The sequence below is a fragment of the Carcharodon carcharias genome, chromosome 17 (genome assembly GCF_017639515.1).
Source record: "Carcharodon carcharias isolate sCarCar2 chromosome 17, sCarCar2.pri, whole genome shotgun sequence".
Classification (NCBI taxonomy): Eukaryota; Metazoa; Chordata; class Chondrichthyes; order Lamniformes; family Lamnidae; genus Carcharodon; species Carcharodon carcharias.
In genome coordinates this window covers 27,443,347-27,457,159 of record NC_054483.1, presented here as the reverse complement: position 1 = coordinate 27,457,159, position 13,813 = coordinate 27,443,347, and the positions used below count along the sequence as shown (strand labels likewise).

The window sequence follows — 13,813 nt, the reverse complement described above, 5'->3', positions numbered from 1 at the left end:
TACAGGAAGCGGGGTGTGAGGAGCTGTAATCGAGATAGCTGCGGGAGTCGGTAGGCTTTTAATGGATATTGGTGGACACTCTATCACCAGAAATTGAGACAGAGAGGTCAAGGAAGGGAAGGGAAGTGTCAGAGATGGACCATGCAAAAAATGTTGGATGGGTGGAAATTGGAAACAAAATTAATAAATTTTTCCAGGTCCAGACGAGAGCATGAAGCAGCACCGAAGCAATCATCGATGTACTGGAGAAATAGTTGTGGGAGGGGGCCGGAGTAGAACTGGAACAAGGAATGTTCCACATACCCCATAAAGAGACAGGCATAGCTGGGGCCCATGCGGGTACCCATAGCCACACCTTTTATTTAGAGGAAGTGAGACGTGTCTAAGGAGAAATTGTTCAGTGTAAGAACAAGTTCAGCCTGAAAGAGGAGAGTAGTGGTAGATGGGGATTGTTTGGGCCTCTGTTCAAGGAAGAAACGGAGAGCCTTCAGACCATCCCAGTGGGGAATGGAGTTGTAGAGGGATTGGACGTCCATGGTGAAGAGGAGGCAGTTGGAGCCAGGGTACTGGAAATTGTTGATATGATGTAGGGTGTCAGAGGAATCACGGATGTAGGTGGGAAGGGACTGGACAAGGGGAGAGAGAATGGAGTCAAGATAGCAAGAAATGAGTTCCGTGGGGCAGGAACAGGCTTGTCTTTTATTCATTGCTTCAAGCAGCTCTAGATGGGCATCTGTACGTCCTTTCTGAAGTGTGGTGCCCATAATTGAACACACTCCTCCAGGTCTGTCGATCTGCCGGTGCATCCTGTTTGTGGATTTTGGGTAGGAGGTAGAAGCGTCCAAAGTTGGGAGACTATCAGGTTGGAAGCTGTGGAAGGAAGATCTCCAGAGGAGATGAAGTCAGTAACAGTTCTGGAAATAATGGCTTGGTGTTCAGTGTGGGGTCATGGTGCAGGGGGAGGTAGGAGGAAGTGTCTGCGAGTTAACACTCAGCCTCTGCGTACCTCGTCCCTTGCCCTCATTTTTCACCCCACCAGCCTCCGCATTCAAAGGATCATCCTCCTCCATTTCCACCAACTCCAGCATGATGCCACCACCAAACACATCTTCCCTTTAACCCCCCCCCCCCCCCCCCCCCAACCCCGGCGGCATTCCACAGGGATCGTTCCCTCCGGGACACCCTAGTCCACTCCTCCATCACCCCCTACACCTCAGCCCCCTCCCATGGCACTTTCCCATGCAACCGCAGAAGGTGCAACACCTGCCCCTTTACTTCCCCTCTCCTCACCGTCCAAGGGCCCAAACACTCCTTTCAAGTGAAGCAGTATTTCACTTGTACTTCCCTCAATTTAGTCTACTGCATTCACTGCCCCCAATGCGGTTTCCTCTACATTGGAGAGACCAAACGCAGACTGGATGACCGCTTTGCAGAACACCTTTGGTCTGTCCGCAAGCATGATCCAGACCTCCCTGTCACTTGCCATTTCAACACACCACCCTCTCATGCCCACATGTCCGTCCTTGGCTTGCTGCATTGTTCCAGTGAAGCTCAATGCAAACTGGAGGAACAGCACCTCATCTTCCGACTAGGCACTTTACAGCCTTCCAGACTGAATATTGAGTTCAACAATTTTAGATCATGAACTCTCTCTTCCATCCCCACCCGCTTTCTGATCTCCCCCTTTTCCCAATAATTGATATAGATTTTTCTTTTCCCACCTATTTCCATTATTTTTAAATGTATTTCCATCCATTGTTTTATCTCTTCCTTTTAGCCTATTTCGATCCCTTCTCCCCATCCCACCCCACCCCCACTAGGGCTATCTGTCCTTTGCTTGTCCGGCTTTCTATCCTTAATGTCACCTATTAGCACATTCCTTAGATAATATCACCACCTTCAACACCTCTTTGTCCTTTTGTCTATGACATCTTTTGGCAATCTCCACCTATCACTGGCCCTCTATCCAGCTCTACCTGTCCCACACCCCCCTTTAAACCAGCTTATATTTCACCTCTTTTCTATTTTTCCTTAGTTCTGTTGAAGAGTCATACGGACTCGAAACGTTAACTGTGTTCCTCTCCGTAGATGCTGTCAGACCTGCTGAGTTTTTCCAGGTATTTTTATTTTTGTTTTGGATTCCAGCATCCGCAGTTTTTTGCTTTTATCCCTAACATGTCTCCATCCCCCTTTAAGCTTTAACAACCAAGTCACCCAGTGTTTTTGTCAGGCAGAATTCAGAGCAGGTCACATGACTCCCTTCATTCCTCCATTTCACTCTAAATTAAAGAGACAGCCCTGAAACACAATCTTGTAAACCTTGTATTTGTGAACAAAGCTCATTGGAAATTGAGCTTGGACAGTTTCTACCTGGTTCCTTGAAGGCACGGCCAATAGCTTGAAGTTGGCATTCTAAGACCATAAGACATAGGAGCAGAAGTAGGCCATTTGGCCCATCAAGTCTGCTCCACCATTCAGTGAGATCATGGCTGACCTGATAATCCTCAACTCCACTTTCCTGCCTTTTCCCCATAACCCTTGATTCCCTTCCTGATTAAAAACCTGTCCATCTCAATCTTGAATATATTTAATGACCCAGCCCTCTGCGGTAAAGAATTCCACAGATTCACTACTCTCTGAGAGAAGAAATTCCTCCTCATCTCTGTTTCAAATGGGCGACCCCTTACTCTGAGATTATGCCCCCTGGTCCTAGACTTTCCCACAAGATGAAACAACCTCTCATCAACCACCCTGTCAAACCCTTTAAGAATCTTATATGTTTCAATAAGGTTGCCTCTCATTCTTCTAAACTCCAATGAGTATAGGCCCAACCTATATAACCTCTCTTCATAAGAAAATCCCTCCATACTTGTGATCAACCTAGTGAATCTTCTGTGGACTGCCTCCAATGCCAATATATCTTTCCTTAGATAAGGGGACCAAAACTGTTCACAGTATTCTAGATGTAGTCTAACTGGTGCCTTGTATAGTTTTAGCAAGGCTTCCCTATTTTTATACTCCATTCCCTTTGAAATAAAGGCCAACATTACATTTGCCTCCCCAAATGGAATGTTGGCTGTTATTTCAAAGGGAATGGAATATATGGAAAAGCTTCAGAACAGTTACACTGGGCAGACGGAAGGCGTGTACACAGTGCGTGCAGTGAGGTTAAGGCTGCGGTACATTGTTGCTGGATCCAAACATATTCTACTTGGGCTGGGAATGTGTATGTCTGAAGGGGAAGGTTAGTTAACTCCCCAGCACAAGTACCTTTCAATTGACTGAACACAGAGGCCACAAGTTCCTTTGGACTGTTCTGCTGCGGTAACCTTGGGTAGGAGATACGTGGAGAACTCCGAGAAACCATGTTAATGACTGTTTGTAGCTGTTTCTTCAGCTTAGGGTCTGAGTTTGATCGCATCAGGAGTACTGTGGACAGGTTTGGCCTCTTTACTTAAGAAGGGACACAATTGCATTCGAAGCAGTTCAGAGAAGGTTCTCTCGCCTGATTCCTGGGATGAAGGTGTTACGTTATGAGGAAAGGTTGGACAGGCTGGGCCTGTATTCCATTGGAGTTTTGAAGAATGAGAGGTGATCTTACTAAAACATATAAGGTCCTGAGGGGACTTCACTTGGAGGCTGTTTCCCCTTGTGGGAGAGCCTAAGACGTCTCCCATTTCAGAGTGAGATGACGAGAATTTTTTTCCGAGGTTTGTTAGCCTGTGGAATTCTCTCCCCGAGAGAGCAGTGGAGGCTTTGTCATTGAATACATTCCAGGCTGAGTTAGACAGATTTTTGATTGACAAGGGAGTCGAGGGTGATAAGGGGCAGATAGGAAATCAGATCAGCCAGGGCCTGACTGAATGGTGGACCAGGCTCGAGGCGCTGAATGACCTACTCGTGCCCCTAATCCTTGTGTTCTCCACATAAGCCACAGAGGTTTAATTCCCAAACTGTCGCTGGTCCCTCTTTTGTATTGAAGTGATTCATATTTGCTATTCAATCAGAGAGATTGTTTTGCTCCTATGTCAGACATGATGGTATCAATGTTTCTTCGCCCGGTGCTGCCTCGCCCAGCTGATCAGTCCAACTTTCCCTGTCTTTAATCAGACTCTCCTCCAAACCTTTCTAAATAAATCTATTTTGGATCAGCGTGAACTTTTGTCACCAGTCAGATTGAACAGTGAATCATCACTGCCAGTGAGCTGCTGACTGGTCTTTCTGACACAGTTTCTAGCCTGCCTGTAGTTTCTGGAGGTTGCTTTCAGTGCAGGAGAGAAAAACCACTGCCTTGTAAATTCACATGAAGTTCAAGCCTCAGTAAAGGGGAATGCCTCGAGAAAAGGAATTAGGGTGAGTGTGTGTTGCTGTTTTAAGAATTGCAGTTGTTTCATATCCTGCAGTATTTCACGGAATTAGATTTCTAATTATAAGGGGCCTAAAGACTGAGCATTTTCAGAGAAAAGGGAACAATTAAATGGAGACCATCCCTGCGAAGGATCTAATTACTGGAAGAGTGCTGTATAATTTTGCACACCAGTTAAATTCCTGGGTAACTGAGCTGAGTATTTTTTCAAGTGAAAGGGATGGCCTTTCAGTGTGCTGTGTATGTCTTTAAAGATATACAAACCCATTTGCTGGTGACTTGCATTCAACGTCCTTGCCTATAGAGCAATCCACCGTATGGTACTTGGCCAATGACTTGTTGTAAATCTAGGTTCACTGCATCCTGCCACTTGCCCTCCATTCACCTGGCATGTTGAAGAAAGCCAATGAGATCGGTCAGGAACCACCCACCTCTTCGAAACACAGATCGGCTGCTCGGGGTCAGATTCTTCTCATTCTGACTCCTTTGGTCTTCTGATTGTTGAGATTTGGCATGCAAGCCTTTACTTGTCAGATTTGACTTTGTTCATGAACCTGGAGTTGCCAGATTGTTCCCAGCAGTAATGGTAATCCTGTAGCCATCAGGAAATCACCTTGGTGTTTTGTAGGTGAGTGCAGGAGTAGAAATTTGTTGACTGTCTATTATACATCCTGACCATTGATTGAATATTGCTTCAGTGTATGACAGGCAGTCAATACAAAATCCCTTTGCACTGTGGCAAATGTACCGCTGTGCACCCCCACCCCCCCAATCCCCAGATGAATTTTCCCCCCCTCCCATCCACAATTTCTCTGATGAATGCAACCCCGATTCCCATATGAATCTTCCCCCATGCACCTCCATGTGATGCTGTATCCTGGACCATTGCAAATTTAAAAGCCCCAGTGCTGACAATTTCCACTTCAGAGTGACAAAGAAGATGATGCCTCCACCACTTATAGTGTTGCACCATGCAGGAGCACTGAAAAAGATAGTTCACTGATTTCCACAGCTTCCTTAACTGTACTGCTTCACACTCTGTTTCTTGGAAGGACTCCATTCCATTTCCCCAGTTTCTCCATCTCCATCTCACCTGTTCAAATGATAACAACCTTCCACGCTAGTGCTTCCTTTTTCCTCAGCTGAAGATTCCCCTCAGCGTGGTTGTAGGATGGAATATGATCATAGAATGGTTACAGCATTCTACTTTCCACATACCTGCTCTCACCCCTTCCCCTTCCTCTCAGAACAACATCAGGTTCCCCCTTGTCTTCACTTTCCACCCTACGAGCCTCCGTATTGAACAGGTTATCCTCCGCCATTTCTGCCAACTCCACCACCAAACACACATTCCCCTGCCCTCCAGTGTCAGCATTCCAAAGGAACGGTTCACTCCGTAACACCCTGGCCCACACCTCAGTCCTGCCCAACACCCCCACCCTATGCCAGACTTCCACTTCTCTTGCTTCCCCTCTCTGTTGTCTCTGTATTTGTACAGCACAACACTGCAACATCTCTGTTTTTTTACCTGTTCTGATAAAAGGTTATCGACCTGAAACGTTAGCTCTCTTTGTATCTCCACAGATGCTGCCTGATCTGCTGAGTATTTGCAGCATATTCTGTTTTTTATTTCAGTCACACTGTGATTGAATTTTGACTGTTTAAGGGCTGCTAAAGCTTTGCATGAACCGGAAAAGCTGGCTAAGCTGTGGATGGTTTGTTTGTTTTCTGTTTTGCAGTCTGGCTACTTTTCAAGTATGTTCAGTGGATCATGGAAGGAATCAAACATGAGCTATATCGCACTGGAGATCCCAGATCAGAACATCGACACTGAGGGTATGTTTACATTGCCATTCTCATTGTGAGGCCTAACTTAACAAGGGGTAGGAAGGTTGATGTGTCACGCTTGCTATGTCAGGTTTTTTGAGCATGCTGTCAGAGTTTAGAAAGTGTGTGCAACAGGAGGACAGGATACACAAGGCCAGCATCATCACAGTGAAGCAGCTCCTCAAACATGGAGCAGAAAGCAGGGGTGAAGCTACAGTGAGGAAGGAGAATAAGGATGGAGCTCTTCCTGAGCACACCTGGTTAGGCTGTGCACATCCACTTCAGAGTGCAGCCATTGGATGGACGCAACAGGGGAAACAGCCTAGGTGCAAGTCATGCTCTTAACTGAAGGTGATGCACAGCCAGGGATGGGTGGAAAGATTTTATTTTCAATGCATCAACAGTGAAGTGCAGCAATTAGGAAATGCATCTTTTTCTCCACGTGACATGTCGAATTTTCAATTGTTTACAATTTCATTGCGTCTGTGACCTGCGTTCTGGCCAGGATGGGCAGAAAGCTGGATCTGTTGACCTTTCCCATTGCCAGTGCTGACTTGGCACATGATCAGAATGACTTCCAAGCTGCAGGCTACTCCTACACACCGAGCTGAGCTTGCCTTGTGAGGACGGACTAATCAAAAAACTGAAAGACTTGTTTATAAAGTGTCTTTCACAACCATCGGACAGCTCAAAGCTACACAGTCAAAAAGGTACTTGTGCAGTGTACTCACTGTTGTAACGTAGGAAATGCAGCAGCTAGTTTGTGCACAGTAAGATCCCACAAAAAGCATTATGATAATTACCAGATAATCTCTTTTGGTGATGTTGGTTGAGGGATAAATATTGGCCTGGACACAAGGGGAAAGCTCCCATACTTATCCTCAAAATAGTGCCATGGGATCTTTTACTGAGGGGGGCAGACAGACCCCCAGTTTAAAGGCTCGTCCAGAAGATGGCAACGCTGGCAGTGCAGCACCCTGTCTGTACTGCTCTTAAGAGATTCAGTCCAGATTTTTGCTCTCAACTTCCTGGTGTGCAACTTGAACACACAACCTACTGAGGCTCAGGTGCAACCCACAGAACTTCAAAGAGACGAAGTTGGTACTTTCTAATATTTGACTCCTTGAAGTTGAGTGCTTCAAGGCATTGTGAATAATTGAAGGGGGGCTGTCTGGCCAACTGTGTTTTTCAAAGGCGCAGATATTATGAAGCTGAAAGAGTCCGAGCTTTAAATTATACTTGTTGCTGTTCTCTCTCGCCATTGCATTTGCAAAGTTGTACTTGGAATACAAACAGAATGCATTCCCTGGAGCCTGTTGATGGTGCAGGGTGTACAAGCACAAATACGCAGGCAATGCAGTCATTTTAATGGAACTATTTATGGAGCCACTTGATCGGATCTGACTGTAATGAAACCTGTGGGGATGATTCATAAAAGGAATAAAAGCTTTATTTTGGTGCCTGCGCTTCAGACATTATCTTTCAAAATTACTTTATTTTTCCCCTTTAATTTCCATCCTTTACGGTAAATATTGATTCATTCCCACGCGTCAGTCTGCAGCAGATGTGTGGAGACCCAGCAGCTCCATCTGCCAAGGCTTTAACCTGCTGGCTTCTGGTTCTGAATCCAAATGATGTTTCTTGAGTCAGCTGTAGCTCAGTAATATTAAGCTGGCATCAATAGCGGCTGTTTCCTATATCTGACTGATCGCTCTGCTGGACTGCTGCATGGTGCACACCAGCTTGTCATCGTAAATCATGAAAGTACACAAGCCTTCATTAACTCTGCGTGCTCCCTGCCAGAAGAGCAGTTCATTGTGAGCCCATAAACCCAGCCACTGGGGCATCACCACGCCCATCGCCGCCCCCACCACTCCTGCATTGTCATCTGACAGGAGGGAAAACAAATATATATTGAGTCGAACACTCAGTGGTGACACTGGCTCTGTTTTAGTGGTGAGACCAGCACCAAGCTGTTGGATTAGCTTGGTTTCCGCACTTAGTGAAGTTTTCTCTACCCTGTTTTCCTCATTCGAGGTTCAAGAACTTGCATTTATATGGCGTCCTTCAAGTCCTTGGGGCATCCCAAAACATTTTGCAACCACTTAATCCTTTTTGAAAATCAGCGGCTGTTTTATTATGCGGAGAACCATGGGCAGTCAGTCTGCACACAGCAAGAACCCATAAGCAACAATGAGATACACTGGCCAATTAAAACTATTTTGGTGCTATTGGTTGAGGTATAAATGTTGGCCAGGACTCATATTTCAACTTGGGGGGGAGCCATCCTGCTTTTTTTCTGAAGCACAAAGCCTGAAGTGCTTGAGAAACAATTTCAAACTAAAAGAGATAAATCCTCATCAGTCTTGGAGTGATGTTAGAAATGAATCCAGACTTAGCAGTGACAGTGGGTGAAGGCCTAGGTCAGCTTCTATTTTATTACAGCCTGTCGTTTGAAATTGGGTTGATAAAATGAAGACACTCACAACAAAATCATATTGAACTAGTAAGCTGTTCTGAGGTTGCATGTTCCCTGATTGCATTCCTTTGAGGTTCAACTTACTGACCTTGTTTGATATCGTGTAATTATTGGAATGTTAATTATATAGTTAAGATTCACAGGCATTTTTAAGAAAGGAAATAATTGCATTAGAAGCAGTTCAGAGAAACTTCACTCAACTGATTTTTGGAATGTGAGGGTTATTTTATGGGGAAAGGTTGGACAGGCTGGGCCTGTATCCATGGAGTTTAAAGAATGAGAGGTGAACTTATTGAACCATATAAAATTCTGAGGGGACTTGACAAGATGGATGCTGAAAAGATGTTTCCCCCCTCTTGGGAGAGACCAACCACCAAGGGGGGACGGTTTAAAAATTGGAGGCCTCCCATTTAAGACAGAGATGAGAATTTTTTTTCTCTCAGAGGGTCGTGAGTCTGTGGAACTCTTTCTCCCTGAGGTGACTGAATATTTTTAAGGCAGAGGTAGATAAATTCTTGACCAACAAGGAAATCAAAGGTCTTGAGGGCAGGCAAGATAGTGGCGTTGAAGCCACAATCAGTTCAGCCATGATCTTATTGAATGGTGGAGCAGGCTCCCGATTCGTATGTTGCATGCATTTGAGGTGAAGAACATTGTTTAATTAAGTACCCAGAGCACTTATAAGGAGAGAATGCTGGGGCACTGGGTGAGTAGGTAGGAAGCAGACTAAGTTTATGCTGCGTTCTATGACTAAACCTATTATCAAGAAAAGTATTAATGCCTCATTTTATACTTCACCATCAGCTTGCAGTCGATATGACACCATGACCAATGGAATTTTGCTTGTTTGTTACCTGCTGCTGCGCCATTTGCTGCCAGACCTTTTTTTTCACCCTGACCCTTGTTGAAATTAATTGCACCATTGTCCTTTAAATAGTCATGGGTACAAGCTGTGCTCAGAGCTGTCCTGTGATGCGCATTGCTGTGACCATGTCCACCTCTGATTTCTAAATAACCTGTCAGTCTGTTTACCCACTGCTCACGTTTCCATGATTGAGTGGTTGCTAAAGCATTTAAGCTGCCAGAGTGCAAATTGTAATTTAAGAAGAAAGCCTGGAATTCAGTAAGCTAAGAGTGTTCAAGCTTTGTTGTTTTAATTGGTTGTTTAGATGTGTAGCACGGGACTTGGGGGATTTCAGTTCGTTCAGGAACAGGAGAAAGCCCTTTTGGCTCTTGAATATTGGTCCAATATTCAGTTAGATCAGAGCTGATCCACAGCTCATCTCTGTTTATGCTCATCTTAGTTCATATCCCTCGATGGCCATACATAACATAAACCTGTCAGTCTCGCAGCGGTGAATTTTAATTGCCTGAGTAGCTGCAATCAGTTTTGGAGAATGTTACCCGTTTGCAGTACCCTTTTCACAGAAAAACCTGCTTCTTACTTTCACTCTGAAGCCGTTCTAATTTTAACATTGTGCCCCCCTCGGTTCTGGATTTCCCCCACCAGAGGAAGTAATGGGGTCGATTAGCTCAGTTGGCTACAGTATGCTGCAGAGTGACAGCAGCAGCATGGGTTCAATCCCTCTACTGGCTGTGGTAGTTACTGGATGACTGCCTCTCCGCCATATCCCATGCTTGATACAAAGTGGTGCATCTCAAGCTGGATGACCACTTCTCTCGCTCTCGCTCTCTCTCCCTCGTGCTCTCTCTCTGTCTATCTCTCTATCTCTCTGATAATCCATTGTGGATTGTGACTTGCCGCCAGCTGAAAATATATTTTCTGTATCTTCCCTCGCAAATCCCTTTCTAATTTTAAATGCCTCATTCAGATCACCTCTCGCCCCAAGGGAATACAAACCAAGTTCATGCAACTTGTCGTCGTTATTTGACGCCTTCAAGTCCCAATATCACTCCGACGAAGGTGCACTGAATCTACACCATTAGATTGCCGAATGAGGTTCAGAGCTCAAAACTGAACCTGGACTCTGACCAAGACTCTACAACTGACTTCTGTGTTTAGAGTTTTATTTTTGAAAAGGCCTCCTGCTATCGTGTCTCTCTCTGAAGGATATAGGTGGTATTTTTAACCCAGCTTTGCCACGTGAGAAAAAGTGTGGAGAGTGGGTGTTCCACTGATTTTTACAACCCGCCTGATTTAATTTACATTGAAGCTGGTGGTGAACTATATTGAGTGGGTGTTAAACAGTAGTTTTCCCCACATCTCGCAGGTAGGTCACTCAGAATTAGGTTACAATGATTTTCCGCACAATTACGGAAGTATGTGTGTGTAGGGGCAAGATGGCGGCACACTGGTAAATGTTGCTGGGCTAGTAACCCAGAGGCCTAGGCTAATTCTCTGGGGACGTGGGTTCAAATCCCACCAAGGCAGATGATGGAATTTAAATTAATTTTAAAAATATGAAATATTTAGTTAAACTAGTCTAGTCTAAACTATCATCAATTGATGTAAAAACCCATCTGGTTCACTAATGCCCTTTAAGGTAGGAAATCGGTCATCCTGACCTGGTCTGGCCTACATGTGACTCCAGACCCACAGTAATGTGGTTGACTCTTAACTACCCTCTGAAATGGCCTAGCAAGCCACTCAGGTCAAGGGCAATTAGGGATGGCAACAAATGCTGGTCATGCCAGTGACACCCACATCCCATGAAAGAATAAAGAAAAAGACGTGTAAATTATTGAGGTTAATCACGGCCAAAAGGTACATTCTGCTGACTTGCTTATTTTAACGGATCAGAGTCACAAGAACGTAATTATGAAGAGTTTTTGCAACGTCAGGTATAAAAACCAATGAAGATTTAAATTTAGCAAGAACGATTCATGCTAAAAGCAGTGTGTTCCACAGTTCTGCACACCAATAGCCCACTGGGTTTTTAATTTTTATTTCCGTAGGGTAAATCATTACAATCCATACAAATGAATATGCCAAGAGAATTAAAAACTATGAGCAGTGCTTGCTTTAAAAGGGAACAGAACATTTATATTCTATTCATCCCAAAACGTTGTCTCCTGTAAATTATTGTATTTAATAATAAAATGCAAGTTCAGTTTACCCCCTGAAGTAATATTTCACAAATAGCAGTGTGCTCTCTGGCTGAATTGAGAAAATGTTTTCTCTGCTTCATCATTGGAATAGAACTGGTGGACTTGGGAGTGATTTCTGCCATCATGAGAACGTAAGAAAATAGAGCAGGGGTAGACCATCTGATGTTGGAATCGTCCGTCACTGATGCAATAAACGACAAACAACTTTTTGAAATTCCTGGGCTTACACTTGTAGTTGAACCAAACAGAATTATTAAAGTGTGTCATGAACCCGAATGCACTGTGACAGTCACAGGGACATGATGTCAGGTCTCTCACCTCACGTAGGATGCATAGGACTAGATCATTCTGGAGTCCACCAGGTCCACTGTCTGGAAAGTATCACATCCCACTGCATCTCCCAACCCACCAACTCACTTCCAACAGAGTTACAGAGAGAAAACTATCTCAGGCAGAATGGTCGTCATATAAACCAAGAGGGTGCGGAGCAGCGTATAGCAGCTGTGAGCTCCACTCACGAGCACATGGTAAAATGTTTCAGTGTTATGGATTCACGAGGATGATCCCACAACCAAAACGGTATACTGAATCAGGAAAGACTGAATATACTGACGTCCAGGCACAGCTGGCAATGGTGGAGCAATTAAAACAGGGGACGCTTAAGAGGCCAGAATTAGAGGAAAGCAAAGATTTCAAAGATAGGTGCGGTAGAGTTTGTAGAGACTGGAGGAGGTTACAGAGATAGGGAGGGTTGTAGGGGCTGGAGGAGGTTACAGAGATAGGGAGAGTTGTAGGGACTGGAGGAGGTTACAAAGATAGGGAGGGTTGTAGGGACTTTAGGATGTTACAGAGATGGGGAGGGTTGTAGGGACTGGAGGAGGTTACAGAGATATGGAGGATTGTAAGGACTGGAGTAGGTTAGATGAGGATTGTAAGGACTGGAGGAGGTTACAGAGATAGGGAGGGTTGTAGGGGCTGGAGGAGGTTACAGAGATAGGGAGGATTGTAGGGGCTGGAGGAGGTTACAGAGATAGGGAGGATTGTAAAGACTGGAGGAGGTTACAGAGATAGGGAGGATTGTAGGGGCTGGGGGAGGTTACAGAGATAGAGAAGGTTGTAGGGGCTGGAGGAGGTTACAGAGATAGGATTGTAGGGGCTGGAGGAGGTTACAGAGATAGGGAGGATTGTAAGGACTGGAGGAGGTTACAGAGATAGGGAGGGTTGTAGGTGCTGGAGGAGGTTACAGCGATAGGGAGGGTTGTAGGGGCTTAGTAAGTTATAGAGATAGGGTGGATTGTTGGGGCTGTAGGAGGTTACAGAGATCGGGAGAGTTGTAGGGGTCTGAGGGTATTACAGAGTTATGGAAGATGGAAATCAGGGAGGGATTTGATGCAAGTAGGTGAATTTAAAAATTGACGGATGGGGAGCCAGTGTATCTCAGTAAGCACGACAGCTTAGGTGTAACTAGATCGGCTGAGATAGGCTCCAGAGTGAGCTGAAGTTTACGGAAACGAGAGAAGGAGCCCTGTCGGACCATGTCATGTACTTGCTGAGCTGCCCATCTCTCTGCCATGGGAGAGTGCAGAAGAAGCTCGACAATGGGAGAGAGGCATGAACACACACCAGTGACCAGATCCGAGCGCAGAGACGACTGAAACAGAATATCCTCTGACTTGGTAAGAACGTCGGAGCAGATCAGCTCATAGTTTGCAAGCAGTTGAGCTGTGCCAGGGCAGCAAGGATGGAGAAGAGTGCTGAGTTCTTGTTGACTCCAGTGTTGACTATCAATCTTAGGGTAAAAGTCCTCTGGGCACCATACCAATGGTGCATCTTGCACCCTTTATACTCCCATCCATTCTTCACAGCAGCCAGTGTCGCGAATGGGCCGTGGCAGCTGAATTACCATCAGTATTGTATTGAGCTCCATTTCTCTCTAAGGCATATGCAGCAACCTATTGCACGTTTCAGCTCTTCCAGAGAAATGAGGTTCTCACAGCGTCAGTCCAGGCTGGATCCTGCTCCAGATCCCCGAAGATGGTGTTCATACTGCTTTTAAAAAAAAAATACCATTT

The 13,813-nt window shown here is 45.2% G+C and overlaps 1 protein-coding gene across 1 annotated transcript in view; it reads left to right on the top strand.

Annotated features, from left to right (window-relative positions):
- gmcl1 (germ cell-less, spermatogenesis associated) overlaps positions 1 to 13,813 on the top strand; it is a 73,970-nt gene that overhangs the window by 9,870 nt on the left and 50,287 nt on the right. Inside the window, exon 3 of the mRNA XM_041209001.1 lies at positions 6,106 to 6,202. Within this exon, the coding sequence (XP_041064935.1) occupies positions 6,106 to 6,202 (97 nt within the window). The remainder of the gene's footprint in view (positions 1 to 6,105; positions 6,203 to 13,813) is intronic.